This window comes from Ovis canadensis, chromosome 13 (genome assembly GCF_042477335.2).
Source record: "Ovis canadensis isolate MfBH-ARS-UI-01 breed Bighorn chromosome 13, ARS-UI_OviCan_v2, whole genome shotgun sequence".
Lineage (NCBI taxonomy): Eukaryota > Metazoa > Chordata > Mammalia > Artiodactyla > Bovidae > Ovis > Ovis canadensis.
Window position 1 is genome coordinate 95206906 of NC_091257.1, and position 15406 is coordinate 95222311.

Here is a 15406-nt window from a genome sequence, read left to right on the forward strand (position 1 = left end):
AAAAAATAAAACTAGATGGGGCTCCCCTAGTGGTTCAGTCGCTGAGACTCTGCACTCCCGATGCAACGGGCTAGGGTTCAATCTTTGGTGAAGGGACTAGATCCCACAGGCTGCAGCTAAGACCCAGTGCAGTCAAATAGAGAAACAATAATAATGAAAAAAGCTAGATGGGTAATCGGCAAAGAGCTGGCATCTTGGGAGACAGGGAACTGCTTCTATTTTGTTGATTAGGATTTTCTAATTTTTCTGACAGTGAATATGAATTCCTTATCAATTAAAAATAGAAAGCAGGTCAAATTTTAAAGTGCAGCTAAGTAAAAATGAGAAACTTTGTCTTTTATACCCATTTGTTCTTTTTTCTTTTTCATAACAGACACAGCCCAAAACTCAAGAGTCTCTGAGCTCATGGCTGACCAGCCTAAGAATACATTTCTCAGCCTCACTTGCAGCCAGGGGTGATTCTGCAATAAAGTCACCATCAATCAAACGGCAGAGGAGGTAGACTCGTTCCTTTCCTAAAAGGAAATAGCTTGACTTTTACTTTTTCTCTTTCCACCTGTCTTGCCAGCCTGTTACCATGACATGGAAGTGAGCAAACATGTGAGGACGTCACGGCTGCAGAGGGTGGATACGTGCCCAACGCACCATGACAGTAGGCGGGACTTCAGTCCTCAGACGGCCTCCCAGAACACGCTGCCTGTCTGCCTAGACCACCTGCTCACCTCCGGACGGTTACGCCAGACAGACACAGACCCCTGCCGTGCGGTTACGCCAGACAGACACAGACCCCTGCCGTGTGTGAGCTGGCATGTGAGCTCCTCTGTTACAGCAGCTTAATCTGTACTCACTGACACACCTGTCATCTTGCCACCCTTGAAAGTGAAGTGAAAGTCGCTCAGTTGTGTTCGACTCTGCGACCTCATGGACTATGCTATACAGTCCATGGAATTCTCCAGGCCAGAATACTGGAATGGGTAGCCTTTCCCTTCTGCAGATCTTCCTAACCCAGGGGTTGAATCCAGGTCTCCTGCATTGCAGGTGGATTCTTTACCAGCTGAGCCACAAGGGAAGCCCAGGAACACTGGAGTGGGTACCCTATCCCTTCTCCAGGGGATCTTCCTGACCCAGGAAGTGAACTGGGGTTTCCTGCATTGCAGGCGGATTATCAACTGAGCTATCAGGGAAGCCCTGCCACCCTTGAACACCTGCCAATTTTTTGATGTATACTTTTTTGATGACTTTTGTATATGTGTGTGTGTACATTTTGGGGTACAAAAGCCTTCCTGACCAATATCAATTTAAATACTTATTTTTGAATGGTACTGTGTCTCTCAATGATTTTACTTAACACTTTCAACTTGGATTAGAATCCAGGATGGCCTTGCCTTCTTAGCCAAATGCAACACTGTCTCCCTATTATTGGCTACTTTCTTATACTTGAAATAATTTCAATCATGTTCATATCATTAAATTTCTAGAACATAATTGTTAAGGGTGAAGTATTTCACTGTATGGATGTACTGTAAATTAATGAACCAGTTTCCTACTTGGCCATTGAAAGAATGAAGTGGATACACCCACATATGGATGTGGAAAGACCTCCAGCATTAAGGGAGAAACAGCAAGCTGCAGTGAGAGTGTCTACAATATTAATTTCATAAGAAATGGAAAAAGTACATTTTGTGTCTGTTAAAGCCCAGTATGGGCTTCCCTGGTGGCTCAGATAGTAAAGAATCTGCCTGCAATGCGGGAGACCTGGGTTCGATCCCTGGGTGGGGAAGATCCCCTGGAGGAGGAAATGGCAACCCACTCCAGTGTTCTTGTCTGGAGAATCCCATGGACAGAGGAGCCTGGTGGGCTGCAGTCCATGGGGATGCAAAGAGTCAGACACGACTGAGCGACTCATGCCAAAATTTAAGAATGAGACACGCTGGACTATAAAGGCTGATGACTTTGGTGCATGTATCAGATATGAAGGAGGCAGGCAGTGAGTCAGGATTTTCACTTTTTACATACCAAACACATATTTTGACCAAATCCTAAATAGCTAAGGGCTAAAGTCAATTGTCAGTCAAAGGTCATCACTATCTTCATAGAATAAACATCTGGGATTTAAGAATAAATCTACAGAAGTGAATTAAAGATTATAATTTTATTATTAAAAATGTTCATGGTCAGAAAATCCAGCAACCATCACTTCTCGTTACTGTCAGCTGCTACACCTGTGGGTTGCCATCCTGTGTACTCCAATGCTGGACAGTGGTGGAGCCAGGCGGGTGGTTTCGGGCCAGCTCTGCTGGCAGAGAGTCCTGCTCCCGTTGGTCCTGGCCACACCCTCTTCTAAGGCAAGGACACTCTGTCAGCTCTCCAACTTGAAGATGTTAATGGAGACGCTACCGTTATACAGAAACCACCTTACAAACCCAAGCCTGGTTAACCGGGAGGAGAGGACACTCCCTGAGGATCTGCAGCAGTGAACTTCAGGCCGCTGTCCTCACTTCTACTTTATAATATTTCCCTAATTTTCATAAGTCATCATAGCACTGTACTCTTGCAAGGATGAATATGCTATATGTGACTGATGGAACTCCAACATAGGAAACCCACCAGGAGAGATTTATTGCTTGGTACACTGAGAATGCTTACCAATACCTGAAACATAATAATTTCAGAGTCTGATAACTCGATGAAATTCAAATGACGAGATGCTGTGAGGCTGATTAGACCTGTGGCCAAGGAGATATCTGAGACAACTGCTGGATATCTTATTGTCTTCATTTTCCCTTATAGATACTTTATCTGAGGCTAAGTAGCAGATTTTGGGCAATTAGTGATGCCCAAGACAAATTTCAGTGTCCCTCCCTTATATAGATGGATACTCATTGAACTTATACATGACTATATCATTTGACTTATAAGCACCTAATACTTTGTTTAAAATGGCCTAAAAGCAATTCCTTCTCCAGGCGCAAAGTCTAGGAGACACAAAAATGATCCATCAAAGGAAATTAAATCCCCAGAAATCACCGTGGTTCTCTTTTTTCCATGCATCAGTCTTTTTTTCTCCTTTGAAAATAGTTTTTGTTAAATTTCCCCTTGGAAACTGCAAAAATCACACACTCAGGTATCCGTCCAATGACTAGTGTAAAGATACCTAAGTGAAAAGTTGCTATTCTCCCCCTTCTTGCTCTGTTTACCGGTCATTACACACACAGCACACACACACACACTTCAAGATATTCTCCTCCAGATGAGAAGAGCAGGTGCATTTAAGTTGTAATTAATTCTGGCACATCAATATTCAAAATGCCCATACCTGTTCACATTTCTTCTCCTAAGTTTGCTCCTATCGATTCTAGCACTGAGTTTTCTTGCTCTAAACATTTGCTGCCAAAATCATGTGTAGAAACAGCATCTTGTTTTTATTTCATTTCTGTCTGTGTTCCCGTGACGGCCAGTGAGGTCTGTGTCATACCAAGTGTCTGACTTGTCTGGACCCCCAGCTCCCAGCAGAGGAGGGATGCGTGTGGCCACTTACCAGTGTGGATTTTTAAATGACGTTCCATGTCCTTCATACCATAGGCAGTCTTGAACTGGCAACCTTAAAAAGGCAAGGAGAGATCAACGACAGAGGGACACAGTCACTCTAGAACGGAGCAGCAGCAAAGCAACTTCCTTAACCGATGGATGGACATTAACAGCATGGCAACAGGACCAGCCGGAGAGGCAGTGGCAGCCCGCTCCAGTGCGCTGCCTGGAGAATCCCGGGACGGGAGCCTGGTGGGCTGCCGTCTATGGGGTCGCACAGAGTCGGACACGACGGAAGCGACTTAGCTGCAGCAGCAGCAGCAGGACCAACAGGTATCAGTGTGAATCCTGATCCCAGGAATCAAGAAGCATGTAACATCACTTCCGTGCTGCACCTAAGTCTAATCAGACCCAAAGTGATGAACATTTTATGCGATAACTGGCCTGTTACTTTGCAAAAATATCAAGTTCATGAAAGACAAAAGCTTAGATTAAAGGAAACTAAAGACACATAAAAACTAAATGCCATGTGTGATCACAACTTGGATCCTGGACCAAGGGAAAAATATTTTTCTTTTGATACAGAGGACTTTTAATGAGAACAGTTGGCAAACTCTTGATAAAGTCAGCAGTTTGATAACAGCATTTATCAATGTTAATTTCCTGATTTTGATGATTGTACTGTGGTTATATAAAAGAATTTCCTTGTTTCTAGGAAATTTATATTAAGGTGCTAAGAGGTAAAGGTCATGTCTGCAACTTTGAGGGAAATATATGTACATTTAGAAAAAAACAGGGGCTTCCCTTGTAACTCAGTTGGTAAAGAATCTGCCTGCAATGCAGGAGACCTCGGTTCAACTTCTGGATCAGGAAGATCCCCTGGAGGAGGATATGGCAACCCACTCCAGCATTCTTGCCTGGAGAATCCCATGGACAGAGGAGCCTGGCGGGCTGCAGTCCACGGGGTTGCAAAGAGTCGGACAGGACTGAAGTGACTAACCCACCAACCACCAGAAAAAACAAAGCAAATGTGGTATGTTAATATTTGGGAAATCCGGATGAAAGGTAAAGGTCGAAGGGAAAAGAAGGGGCCGGCAGAGGAGGAGATGGTTAGTTAGCTTCACCGACTGCAATGGACATGAGTTTGAACAAACTCCAGGAGACAGTGAAGGGCAGGGAGGCCCAGCATGCTGCAGCCCATGGGGTGGAAAAGAGTCAGACACAACAATAACAAAAGGGTGCTCAGAAACTTTCTGTACTATTTTCGCAACTTTTCCCTAAGTCTAAAATTATTTCCAAATAAATTTTTTTGTTTTCCTTTTTTAAAGTAGGTAAGGGACAATTTTTCTGGATATCTTCCTAAGCTGTAGCACCAAGAAAAATTCACAGAAATCTGAAATTCTCACTGTTCCCATTCAAAGGTCCTTGGCTGTTAAAGTCTCAGAGCCCAAGTGCATGGTGAGCAGAGGCAGTGAGAGGTGCACCATGCGTGATGGTGGAAATTCTGTGGGGTTGATTTCTAAGCCAGGCAGTTTGCAGCACTTCTTTGCCCAGTTGTTGGGAACCCAGGAGCTCGAGCCCGGGACCTGGTAAATGTCACATTCTCTACACACGCAGGACTCAACGTCGCCTTTACCTGGATAGCAGCAGTTGAGCCTCTTCTGAGCAGGTGGGGCTGTGGGCTTTTTGGCACGCGACTTGGCAGGGAGAGAGATAACAGTGGCTGTCTGGTTTTCGTTGCTTTCCGTGGGCAGATAAGTTTGATAGCCATGTTCAAAAACAAATTCTGGAGCTGAAACTAAAAGATAGGATGATTATTAATTTTCCTAATATGCATACCCAGTAGCTTACTCCCTTTGCCTACATTCCTTTGTGAGAATGATTATGTTAGATTGTTTTTCCACTGTTCCTTGCCGCTTAGGAGTGATCACGCAACCCTGTTCTAGCTGAGACACTACAGAACATCCACTGAGGGGGCTTCTGGGAAAGATTTTCTCCCTGGTTTAAAAAAAAGGTGGGGGCAGAAAGAGACGTAAGTTGAGGAAAACTCATTCTTGCTGCCCTGGTTGCCCTACTGTTTGTCTTTGGACATGGCTGATGAGGACGTGATGTCTGGATCTAGGCAGCCACTTTGTAACCATAAAGGGAGCTGCTGAGCCAGAGCCCTGAAACCCATTCAAATCCACACTCATTAAATAAACAAGAAGTGTCCTATCGTTTATACCAGGTAGGTTTTCTGTTAACTTCACCCAAATGCACTAGGTCCTGTACTTTCAGAAGCTTTATCACAAAATCCTTTCAAAAACCAGAAAGGAGCTGACTGAAGGAATTCTGGGGAAACTACGAATACTCTCTAAACACAAACACTCTTCAAGCACTCCTAAAACCAACCAGCCCAAAAACCAACCTTATATTCTCACGGAAGTTTTGAGGAAAAAAGAATAAATGAAAAGAAGACCAAACATCATTATCATCTTTGTCTTTAACTTTTCTCATTATAACAGGTAAAACAGGCAGTCCCACATGTCTTTTCTTAAAACTGTTTTTACTGCTTTGTTAATTAAGTTTATAGTTTGCAGTTTGGGAATATGTATTTTCTTTCTTCCTTTATTATATGTAATCGTCACATGGAGATCTGGCTTCAGACAGGAGTAAATACGGCCTCTAGGGCTTTTTCAGGTGAACCTGTCAGGCTGAGAGGCCCTCCTGATGATTTTGAGAGCCAATGTCATATTCTCCTTCCCAAACTTCAGTCACGGAGGCACCACCTTTGACATTTCTCCGTTGTATTTACAAAGTACACTTCTTTAAATCAACACAGGCCTGACATCACTCCCTATTTCAGCTTTGCCTGAAGCAGTAATACCCACTCCAAAGGTCTGAGGTGCCAGTTATGTTTTCTCTTAAAACAAACATTCTCTCTCTTTGAAGCTAAGATGTTATAGACCGTAAGATGTCACATTATTTTATATACAATAAATTTTTAAAAGCTGTCAATTCAACACATGATAACGCACTGCTTTCATATTCCTTAGGTATTTTACATATACTGATATTCCTTAGAGACTGTATGTATTGAATGAGTTCTCTAAGAGTTCACTGAACATTTGGCAGGAAATCCACATTCCCGGCATGCAGCTCTTGGGCGCCTTGAGCAATGACAACCTCACCCCAGTGTGTGTCAAAGAACACCCAGGTGGATCGGCATTTGGTGTTTGAGCAAACTCATGGTTTCCCCTTCTTCTCAGCTGAAATATGTCGGGGGGAGTTAAGTGGCTTTTGTTTAAAGCTGGCAAAAGATTCTGGCAAACTGATGTTCCAGCTTCTTGCCAAGTCTCTTTGATGACATGACCAACCAGCCCCGCCTCTTGTTGAGATGCTTTATCTACTCTGGGATTTAGCTAGTGGTTTTCAAAGTGTGGTCCCCAGCCCGCAGTGTTGGGTGCCCAGGCAGCAGTAATGGACTTACCTAGGAATTTGCTACAGAGGCAAGTTCTTGGGCCCCACCCCAGCTTACTGAATCGGAAACTCCAGGGTGGGCCCAGCAATCTGGTCTAACGAGCTGCCCACGTGATTCTGATAAACACAAGTTTGAGAACTAATGGTAGAGACCATGCTTTTCCATGCAGTTTAGCAGTAACCTTAATTCAGCTTTGTCTAGTTGAGGGACTCCATCTCTCAGTTGTTGCTTTGCAAAAACCAATGGTTGTTCCTCCAGCAACAAAATTTGCTTCATCAATATCAGATGGACCCCCTACTACTATTTCCAGGTATTTCTGGGTAGAGTTACTTTTCATCTTCAGCCTGAGTCATCCTTCAGTATCTCAGGAGACATTTCAAACAGCAATTAAACCCAACACACAGAGCTCCAAAAAAAACGCACGCTTCTCTGCCAAAGTGAGTAAAACAGTGATTACTGATAACAATCCAGGTTATTCACAAACGTGCAAAGGCAATTCCTTGGTGACTGCCTCCGGGCCGGCAGCCGTCTCGCTGATTCCAAGGTGCAGCCCCGTGTCAGGTGTTATAATGTGTCGGGGAACTGATGTGAGTCCAGGCTCAGCCACTTCCCACGGCTGGAACTTCAGGCCAGTCGAGGAGCTCCCTTGAGCCTGTTTCCCCGCCCGTCAGCGGGGATAATCACTGTGCCCACTTCACAAGGATATCACAAAGCTTCATGAGAGCATCAGTAGTGCAGGACATGGGCACAGTGAGTCTTAATAAACACTAATCCCTACAGCTGAACAGAACTGGGCACCAAACTCTTAGCGGGAATGATCAAGGCTTAGGGGAGCAACCGCTTCCACTGGCCTGGGACTGAGGGGCTCCCGTGGTCATGAGACTCGACATAAAACTAGGAGGGCTGGTCACGCCACTGTGACCCCCCGGCTCCTGGGAAAGAAGATGTGGGGGGCACAGGGGTTGGGGGTTGTGACGGTGGCCAGGCACTCCCTACAGCCTGGCTGCAGAGTCTGTGACCCTCCGGGAGGCGAGTCCTGGGTTCGGAATGGTCCTGAGCCTGGGATTCCCACCGTCCCTGGAGATGGCCGGGCCTGTCTGCTAACCGCCCCCCGCCCTGCCCCTACAAGCCTTAGCATCTCTTTTGTGGAGAGACAGCAAATGGGAACCCTGAGAGTGTTCCGGGTGGCAGCTCCTTTTCCGAAGTCCGGTTTGCAAACACTTCCTCCCACCCAGGAAGCTGTCTTTACATCCCGCTGGCTGTCTCCTTAGGTGCACAGAAATCGACGCAGTCCTGCTGGTCTATTTTTGCCTTTGTTGCGTGTGCTTTTGGCGTCTTTAGGGGAGGCATCCAACTGGAGGGGTCATTTGTGGGGGGCGGTCCCGTGTCTGTCTTCAGATTTGGCATAAATAGTGGAATTTGAGTGTTCAGCATATGTGAAGGCAGCAGGGATAACCACAAGCACCCAGATCTGCTGAGCTGGGGAAGCGCTTCTAGCAGAGATGTGACTTACCCCCAGGGAAGAATGTTCTCAACCCTTCTTTCCACTGGGGTGATCTGTAGCATGAGCTGCTGCTTTCTGGGGGTGTGGGTGGGATGGGGGTGTCTCACTTTTAACTTTCTGCAAGAGTTCAAGGCCTCGTCTCCCCCATGGGTACGGCTCTAACGATCAAGTCCAGTGTTTCTGGATCAGCCCCTACGCCTCCCCCTCCACCCCCAGCAGCTCACAGCCTCACACCTGCTCTCGGTTTGGCTGGACTCTGGGGCTCTCCCTTGCTTGCCAGTGTGCCCAGCCGCACATCTGAGACACGCAGCGTGTTAGGCGCAGTCTCGGTTTGTAGCAGGAGCACCTTGGGTGCTCAGTTATTCACCCATGATGTTGCTTAAAAAGTAAGACTGTCACATGAATTTCATAGGGAACCAAAACCGCCTTCTGAGCTTAGGACCCACAGGATGTCTTAGACCCACTGAGCTCACAGGGGCCAGCTGCAGCTCTTCCCACGAAACTGCTCTTCAAACATCTGAAGTCGTCCACGTCTCCCAAGGCCCTTTGCTTCTCCTTTCTCGTCTTCAACTTAAAAACTCCAGTTTTAATCCTTTTCTCTTTTTTAAAATTAAAAGTGTATTATATTGTCAAAACAAAAAAAGCGACTAGAAAATCCCAGGAGCATGGAAAGGTGTGGAGAAAACCTGACCAACGCTGCCCCGCTGTGGCAGTGTGCCCCTGCAGGGTGTGCTCGCTGAATCCTGCACTTCTCTGAAGCACTCCTCTCTGCTGTAATTAGTTACGTGGCAAAGCACCTGAGGCCCTTCCTCTCCGCCATTCGGTTGGATGCGCCCAGTGAGGACGTGTATTCCCCTCCATCACTGTTTGCTAGAACCGCGCGTGGAACCTGGCACAGCACAGGGGCTCAAAGTACACCTGCTGATCAGATGGTCAACATGTTCCTCTTACACAGGGTTTAAAAATACAGAACTAAGATCATGGCTTAAATCGTTTTGCATTCTTTTCTTTTTTATTAAACGATTAAACAATTTTGCTCTGTGAAAGCATTCTGCCACGTTACCAGCTCACCCAAAATGCAATTTCTTCTGGCTACATAACATGCCACCATCCGGGCTGTCCCAGCCAAATTAACCCTTTCCTCTCTTTTTGGACATTGAGTTGGTTTCTAGGGGTTTACCTTTATAAATAACACCTATCCAAAAATTTTAACTTATCTTGTTAGTTTCTCTGGATACCTTCCTGTAAGCTGGAGAACCGGGTCAAAATGGAATGGTCATTTTATGGCTTGGTGACCCATAACTATAAGATCCTTTAGGAAAATCCAAATCAGTATATATTCTCCCCTTCACCTTGACAGGACAATATGAGATCATTTTAGTGTGATCTGCATTTCTTTCCTAATTGGTAAAAAAAAATCCCTTTTCACTATATTTTATTCATTCACATACCTTCTTTATGAACTGCCTGTTCAGGCTATTAGCGCTTTTTTTTTTTCTATTAAACTTTTACTTTTTCCTCATGACTTGTAAATGATCTTTACAAATTAAGGCTATTCCTTCACTGTCACATATTTAAATCTGTTTGTTTTTCCCCATATTGCTCATGCTTACAGCTCACATTTAGGGGACTTGATTCGAGTGCAAACTCAGCATTCACCTCCTGGGAGAATTCTGTAAGGACTTCTGTAAGGAAAGGTCATCTCATGCTCTTCTAAAGGGTTTTCCCCTCATGGGATCCACACCTGATCCTCAGGTCAGCCCAACAGTCCCAGTTCCAAGGGCTGAGCCCAACGCCAGCTTCTGATTCCTGACCCTGCCCCTCTCTCTGCGGCAGCTGGCTGGTCTGGGGGCAGACATGGGCACAGAAGCCGGACCGATCAGACCCACTTGCCCTGCGGTTAGGAGCTGGAACAAAGACACTGCGGTTTGCTGTGGACATCTATTTTGAAAAAAGAAGCACCCGTGTGCCAGACATTGCTACCGATAGAGTTCCATTCTTTCCGGCCCAGGGGTTCTCAAAAGTGATCAGGAAGCAGAGATTCTGATGCGAGGTCTGGGTACAGTCTGGGTGTGTTTATAGCTGTATTTTACTCACGTTTTCCATTCTTTTGCATACCAGCTTTCAGAAGTTCTGCTCTAGACTATTCCAGGAGGGTAGTGGCAGGAGTGGCTGACCAGAAGGGCTTTGGGGCTGGATTCCACTGCTAAGCCCCTTCTCTGTGACCCCTTGCTGGCCTGGCTACACCAAGACAGTAGAACTGAGCCCGTTACCCATCCTAGCCAATGGCATCTGGGATTCCTGGGGAAGCGGTTCCTCTCTGTTCAAGAGAAGGTCCCTTTCCCCATCCCTGAGCAGGGCTGAGTGAAGACTTGAGGAGGAAAGCAGCCACCTTGTGGCCATGAGGAGGATTACTGCCTGGGAGAGCAAGACGCAAACCCTGGGTATGCCCTGCCAGCTCTTATCCTGAGATAGGCAGTGTCTCACAGTTCAGCCCTCTTGTAGCTTAGTGTTAGTAAGAGCAACCGACAGCATCTGAACTAACCCAAGCCCTCGCTGCCTGGCCCAGACTCCCAGGACCCTGCTCAGAACTACCCAGATGGGATTGTTAGGGGAGGGGGCTGGGGATCTCCATCTTACTGAAGCTCCAGGGGGTTCTTTTGAGAAAGGCTGCGATGAGGACTTTACCAAGGGTGCTGAGGGGCGGTCGGATGCACAGCTTCTGCAGCCTGAGAGCTTAGCTTCCAGCCCCAGGTCTGGCTTCGAGCCCCTTTCTGGCTCTGTCACCTCGATCAAGTTATTTAACGCCTCTGTGCTTTAGTTCATTATGGGTAAAACAGGGATAATAATTATTAGTAGCTAATATATGTTGCAAAAATTTAACTTTTTAAAATTAAACGTTAAACTCATTAACAACTGAAGTTGTGAAAACCTACTTCACATATTGAGAAAACTGCTTGGCACAATAATAAGCAGCACGCAAGAATTAGCTGGGCTTCCCAGCGGGCAGAGCAGTAAAGACGCGCCTGCCCGTGCAGGAGACGTGGGTCCCATCCCTGGTGTGGGGAAGACGCTCTGGAGGAGGAAATGGCCACCCACTCCAGCATTCCTGCCTGGGAAATCTCAAGGACAGAGGAGCCTGGTGGGCTCCCCTGGGGTCACAAAGAGTCAGACACGACTGGGTGACTAACACTCACACAAGAATTAGCTATTACTATTATTATTGCCAGATTCTCCTGGCAACTCACTACCTCGTTTGTTTTACTAAATTGTTCACACACTCAACAGCTTCAGTGGCTCCCTAGCTCCTTCAGAATAAAGGCCAGATCAAAGCAGGGGCTGCTACTCCATACCAGCCACTGTGATCAGATCTCCCCTTCAGCAGCAGGGACCAGCTTCTCCACCTCCAGACCCGCGGGAGGAAACACCCCCCTCCTGCTGTCTTCCTCCCAAAGGCAGGTGAGATTCTCAAGGTCTACCATACGTGTGATCTCACTCACCATTTTTCCCCGTGGCTTTCCCCGCCGAGACCAACCTACTCCATGAACTCTCTGCACGAGGGGGTGCTGGTCGCACATGGCTGGGCTTCCATGTCTTACAACTAAGTTCTCCTCCGCTCCTGGACGAGCTTGGACTCCTCCAAGGGAAGCATCTCCATTATCTCGGCTCCAGCATCTGGCACCCCCCAGTCCCAGAGCCGCCCTCACTGGGCCCTCATGATGGAGCCGGCGCCACGCCATGAACATCATGGACTTGAACGAGTTTAATCTGAACTCCGCCCCCTCCTGCATTTACTTGGTAACTTTTACTGAGTGCCTAGGATGTGCCAGGCCTGGGGCTGGGCGGCCAGAAAGCAAGACTGATTAGTCCCTGCTCCAGGGAGGTTATGGGGCTTCCCTCATAGCTCAGTCAGCAAAGAGCCTGCCTGCAGTGCAGGAGACCCGAGTTCAATTCCTGGATCGGGAAGATCCCCTGGAGAAGGAAATGGCAACCCACTCCAGTATTCTTGGCTGGGAAATCCCACGGACAGAGGAGCCTGGTGGGCTACAGTCCATGGGGTTAGAAGAGTCAGACACGACTTAATGGCTAAACCAGGGAGATTATAGGCTAGTGAACTGGAAGTTAAACCACTACCTTGCTTCCTACTAATTAGTTGCTTTGCAAATACAGAATAAGGGTCATTTAAAGTTAAGAAAACAAAACAACCCACTACTTGGAGGCCCACAGGCCAAATTGAGCCTTCAGATAATTCTGTTTTTTAGGCTTTCAAAATCAGTTAGGTGGGCTGGGTCTTCCCCACATCAATGACCTCTGGCCAAAAACCACCAGGGATACACCTGTAGTTGAATAAGCTGATTACTCTGTCCAGTAAGGGAATCCTCACCCCACGGGGGCTGTGGAGGGTCTCATAAGATGGTGCCTGGAAGCATGTAGAGTATTAGATGTTTAGGGCTCATGTTAGATGATTCTGCGAGGAGGCTTCAAGGAAGCCTGCATTGGAGGCTGCCAGGAAGTGGGGACAATCCTATGACTTGATATCTTAGCGACTAGTGCTCAGATGCAGAGAAGGCTAGAGCAGCAGATAAAATTGATAAAGCAGCAGGCCAGCGGGGCAGGGGGATGCCCGCAGTTCTGAGGCTCAGGCATGATGACAGAGGAGTTGTTTCCAGCCTGCCCCAGCACAGTCAGAGCTGCCCTGTCCCATGTGGACGTTCTGTGACTCTGTTCAGCAGGCGAACAGCACAGCCCGCCCCGGGGAGTTAACCCAGCTCCCCGGGACTCCAAGGCCGGCTGACGATGCCCCCTGGCTCTCCTCTGCTGGTCGTCCACAGCCTGCCCACTCCCCCTCACAGCCCATCTGCTGCTGTATTTACTGCCCCTGCCTGATGCCAAGAGCATCTGAATTCACTGCTCTGGCTAAAGACTGCTTGTTACCAAACAAACTGATGGCAACTGTGATAAGGGCTAGTTGAGGAAGTGGTGAAGAACCTAGCCTTCGGGGTGAGGAAGGGAGGGAGAAATCATGGCTAGCTTCTAGGTGTAGGTGACTTTTAACCTGGGTCCTGAAAAAGTCGGAACGAACCAGAAGAGGTGGGAAAAGTCAGTGATAATTCAACTAGTACTGTCTGGAGGCTTGCCATGAGTCAGGGCCTTCGTAAAATGTTCCATGAGCTGTTTCACTTAATTTCTGCAGCCCCCGATTCAGTAAGTAAGTAATAAGAACTAACACTGACAGCTTGAGCGTCTGCCATGTAGGAGCCCCTGGAAGCGGCCCTCTGAAGTGAGTACTATCATCACTCTCCTGTTTTACAGCTGGGCAAGTGGAGACCCCGAGACCATAAGTCACCTGCCTGAGGTTACCTGGATGGGAAGTGATGTAGCTGGGATCTGAACCCAGGCAGACTGACTCAGGAACCTAGACTCTCTCCACAACCAAGTTCCATGGCCTTTCTATGTATTTCTGTCCCCACTTTAAAAAGGAGACAACGCAAGCTCTGATAACTTGCATCACTCACACAGCTTAAAGGCCCTCTGCAGCTAAGACTTTAACACAGGGGCCTGACCCCAAGCCCCATGACTTCAAACGGGGAACTTAGAAAATTCGTATAGGATGCTAGTTTTTTTCACCAGCGTCAAGATCTAATTTTACTGCTTTTATAGGAAAGTTCTCAAATCAAATGCCAAATGACAGGCAGCTTTCAAAGCTAGCGGGCAGAGAATAAATTTTACTTTATATCCAACATGGCAACCCACTCCAGTATTCTTGCCTGAAAAATCCCATGGACAGAGGAGCCTGGTGGGCTATAGTCCATGGGGTCACAAAGACTGAAGCGACTGAGCAGGAGCGGGGTGGGGTGGAGTGGGGGGTCTGTTTTAATCAAGGACTGAAGAGGCACCAATAGCTCTGGACAAGGTCTGGGTGTGAGTATCGAGAGGGGTCTGCCAGGGTGGGGGTCGGGTGGTGAGCATCTTCCCAACTGGGTCGAGGCCTGGAATCCCCTGGGGAGCTTGCTAACAATGCAGATACCTGAGCCTCAGCCAGGCAGATTCAGAGGCGCAGCCCTGGCACCAGCAGCTTTAACGAGATCCCAAGGGACCCTGGTCCAAACTGCCGCTGCCGCAACACCGAAGCCCAAACTTTGGGGAAGCTGGACCCAGCAAACCAAAATAAACAGTGTAAAAGAAAGTTGGGGAGGGGGAAGCAAGATGCTGCTTGTTTGGAGGCAGAGCTGCAGGCACACGCTGGGAGAGCAGCTGGGTCGGGCAGAGGCTCAGCGCCCTGCCAGTCTCACTTGGGCATGCATCCTGATGTTAAGAAAGTGAAAGTCGCCCAGTCATTTATGTTGATAAAGTGAAAATCGCTCAATCGTGTCCGACTCTTTGCAACCCAAGGTTCCACAGTCTGTGGAATTCTCCAGGCCAGAATACTGGAGTGGGTAGCGTTTCCCTTCTCCAGGGGATCTGCCCAACCCAGGGATCAAACCCAGGTCTCCCGCATTGCGGGCAGAGTCTTTACCAGCTGAGCCACCAGGGAAGGCCTTCATGTTAATAAAAGCGGTCGTTTACTGAGTCCAGTGACTGTCATAGGCCCTTTATTTGGATTATTGCAGAGTCTCATAATAACCCAATCCTATTAGGCACCTAATTCTGCAACCTAATAGTACTTGTTGTTTACTCACGAAGTCACGTCCAGCTCTTTGCATAGCCTGCCAGGCCCCTCTGTCCATGGGATTTCCCAGGCAAGAATACTGCAGTGGGTGGCCATTTTCTTCTTTAGGGGATCTTCCCAACCCAGGGATTGAACCTACGTCTCCGGCACTGGCAGGCGGGTTCTTTTCCCCTCAGGCACCTGGGAGGCACACCTGCTAGTATTAGGGACCCTTTTTAACAATCCCTTTCTACAGACGCGGAAT

General features: G+C 47.5%; 1 protein-coding gene across 4 annotated transcripts in view; it reads right to left on the bottom strand.

The window, feature by feature from the left end:
• ZFP64 (ZFP64 zinc finger protein) overlaps positions 1-15406 on the bottom strand; it is a 75865-nt gene that overhangs the window by 53382 nt on the left and 7077 nt on the right. For all 4 annotated transcript variants that reach the window (XM_069548835.1, XM_069548836.1, XM_069548834.1 and 1 more), the window contains exons 3-4: positions 5165-5326; positions 3539-3601 (exon numbers count right to left, since the gene is read on the bottom strand). In XM_069548835.1, the coding sequence (XP_069404936.1) occupies positions 3539-3601; positions 5165-5326 (225 nt within the window). The remainder of the gene's footprint in view (positions 1-3538; positions 3602-5164; positions 5327-15406) is intronic.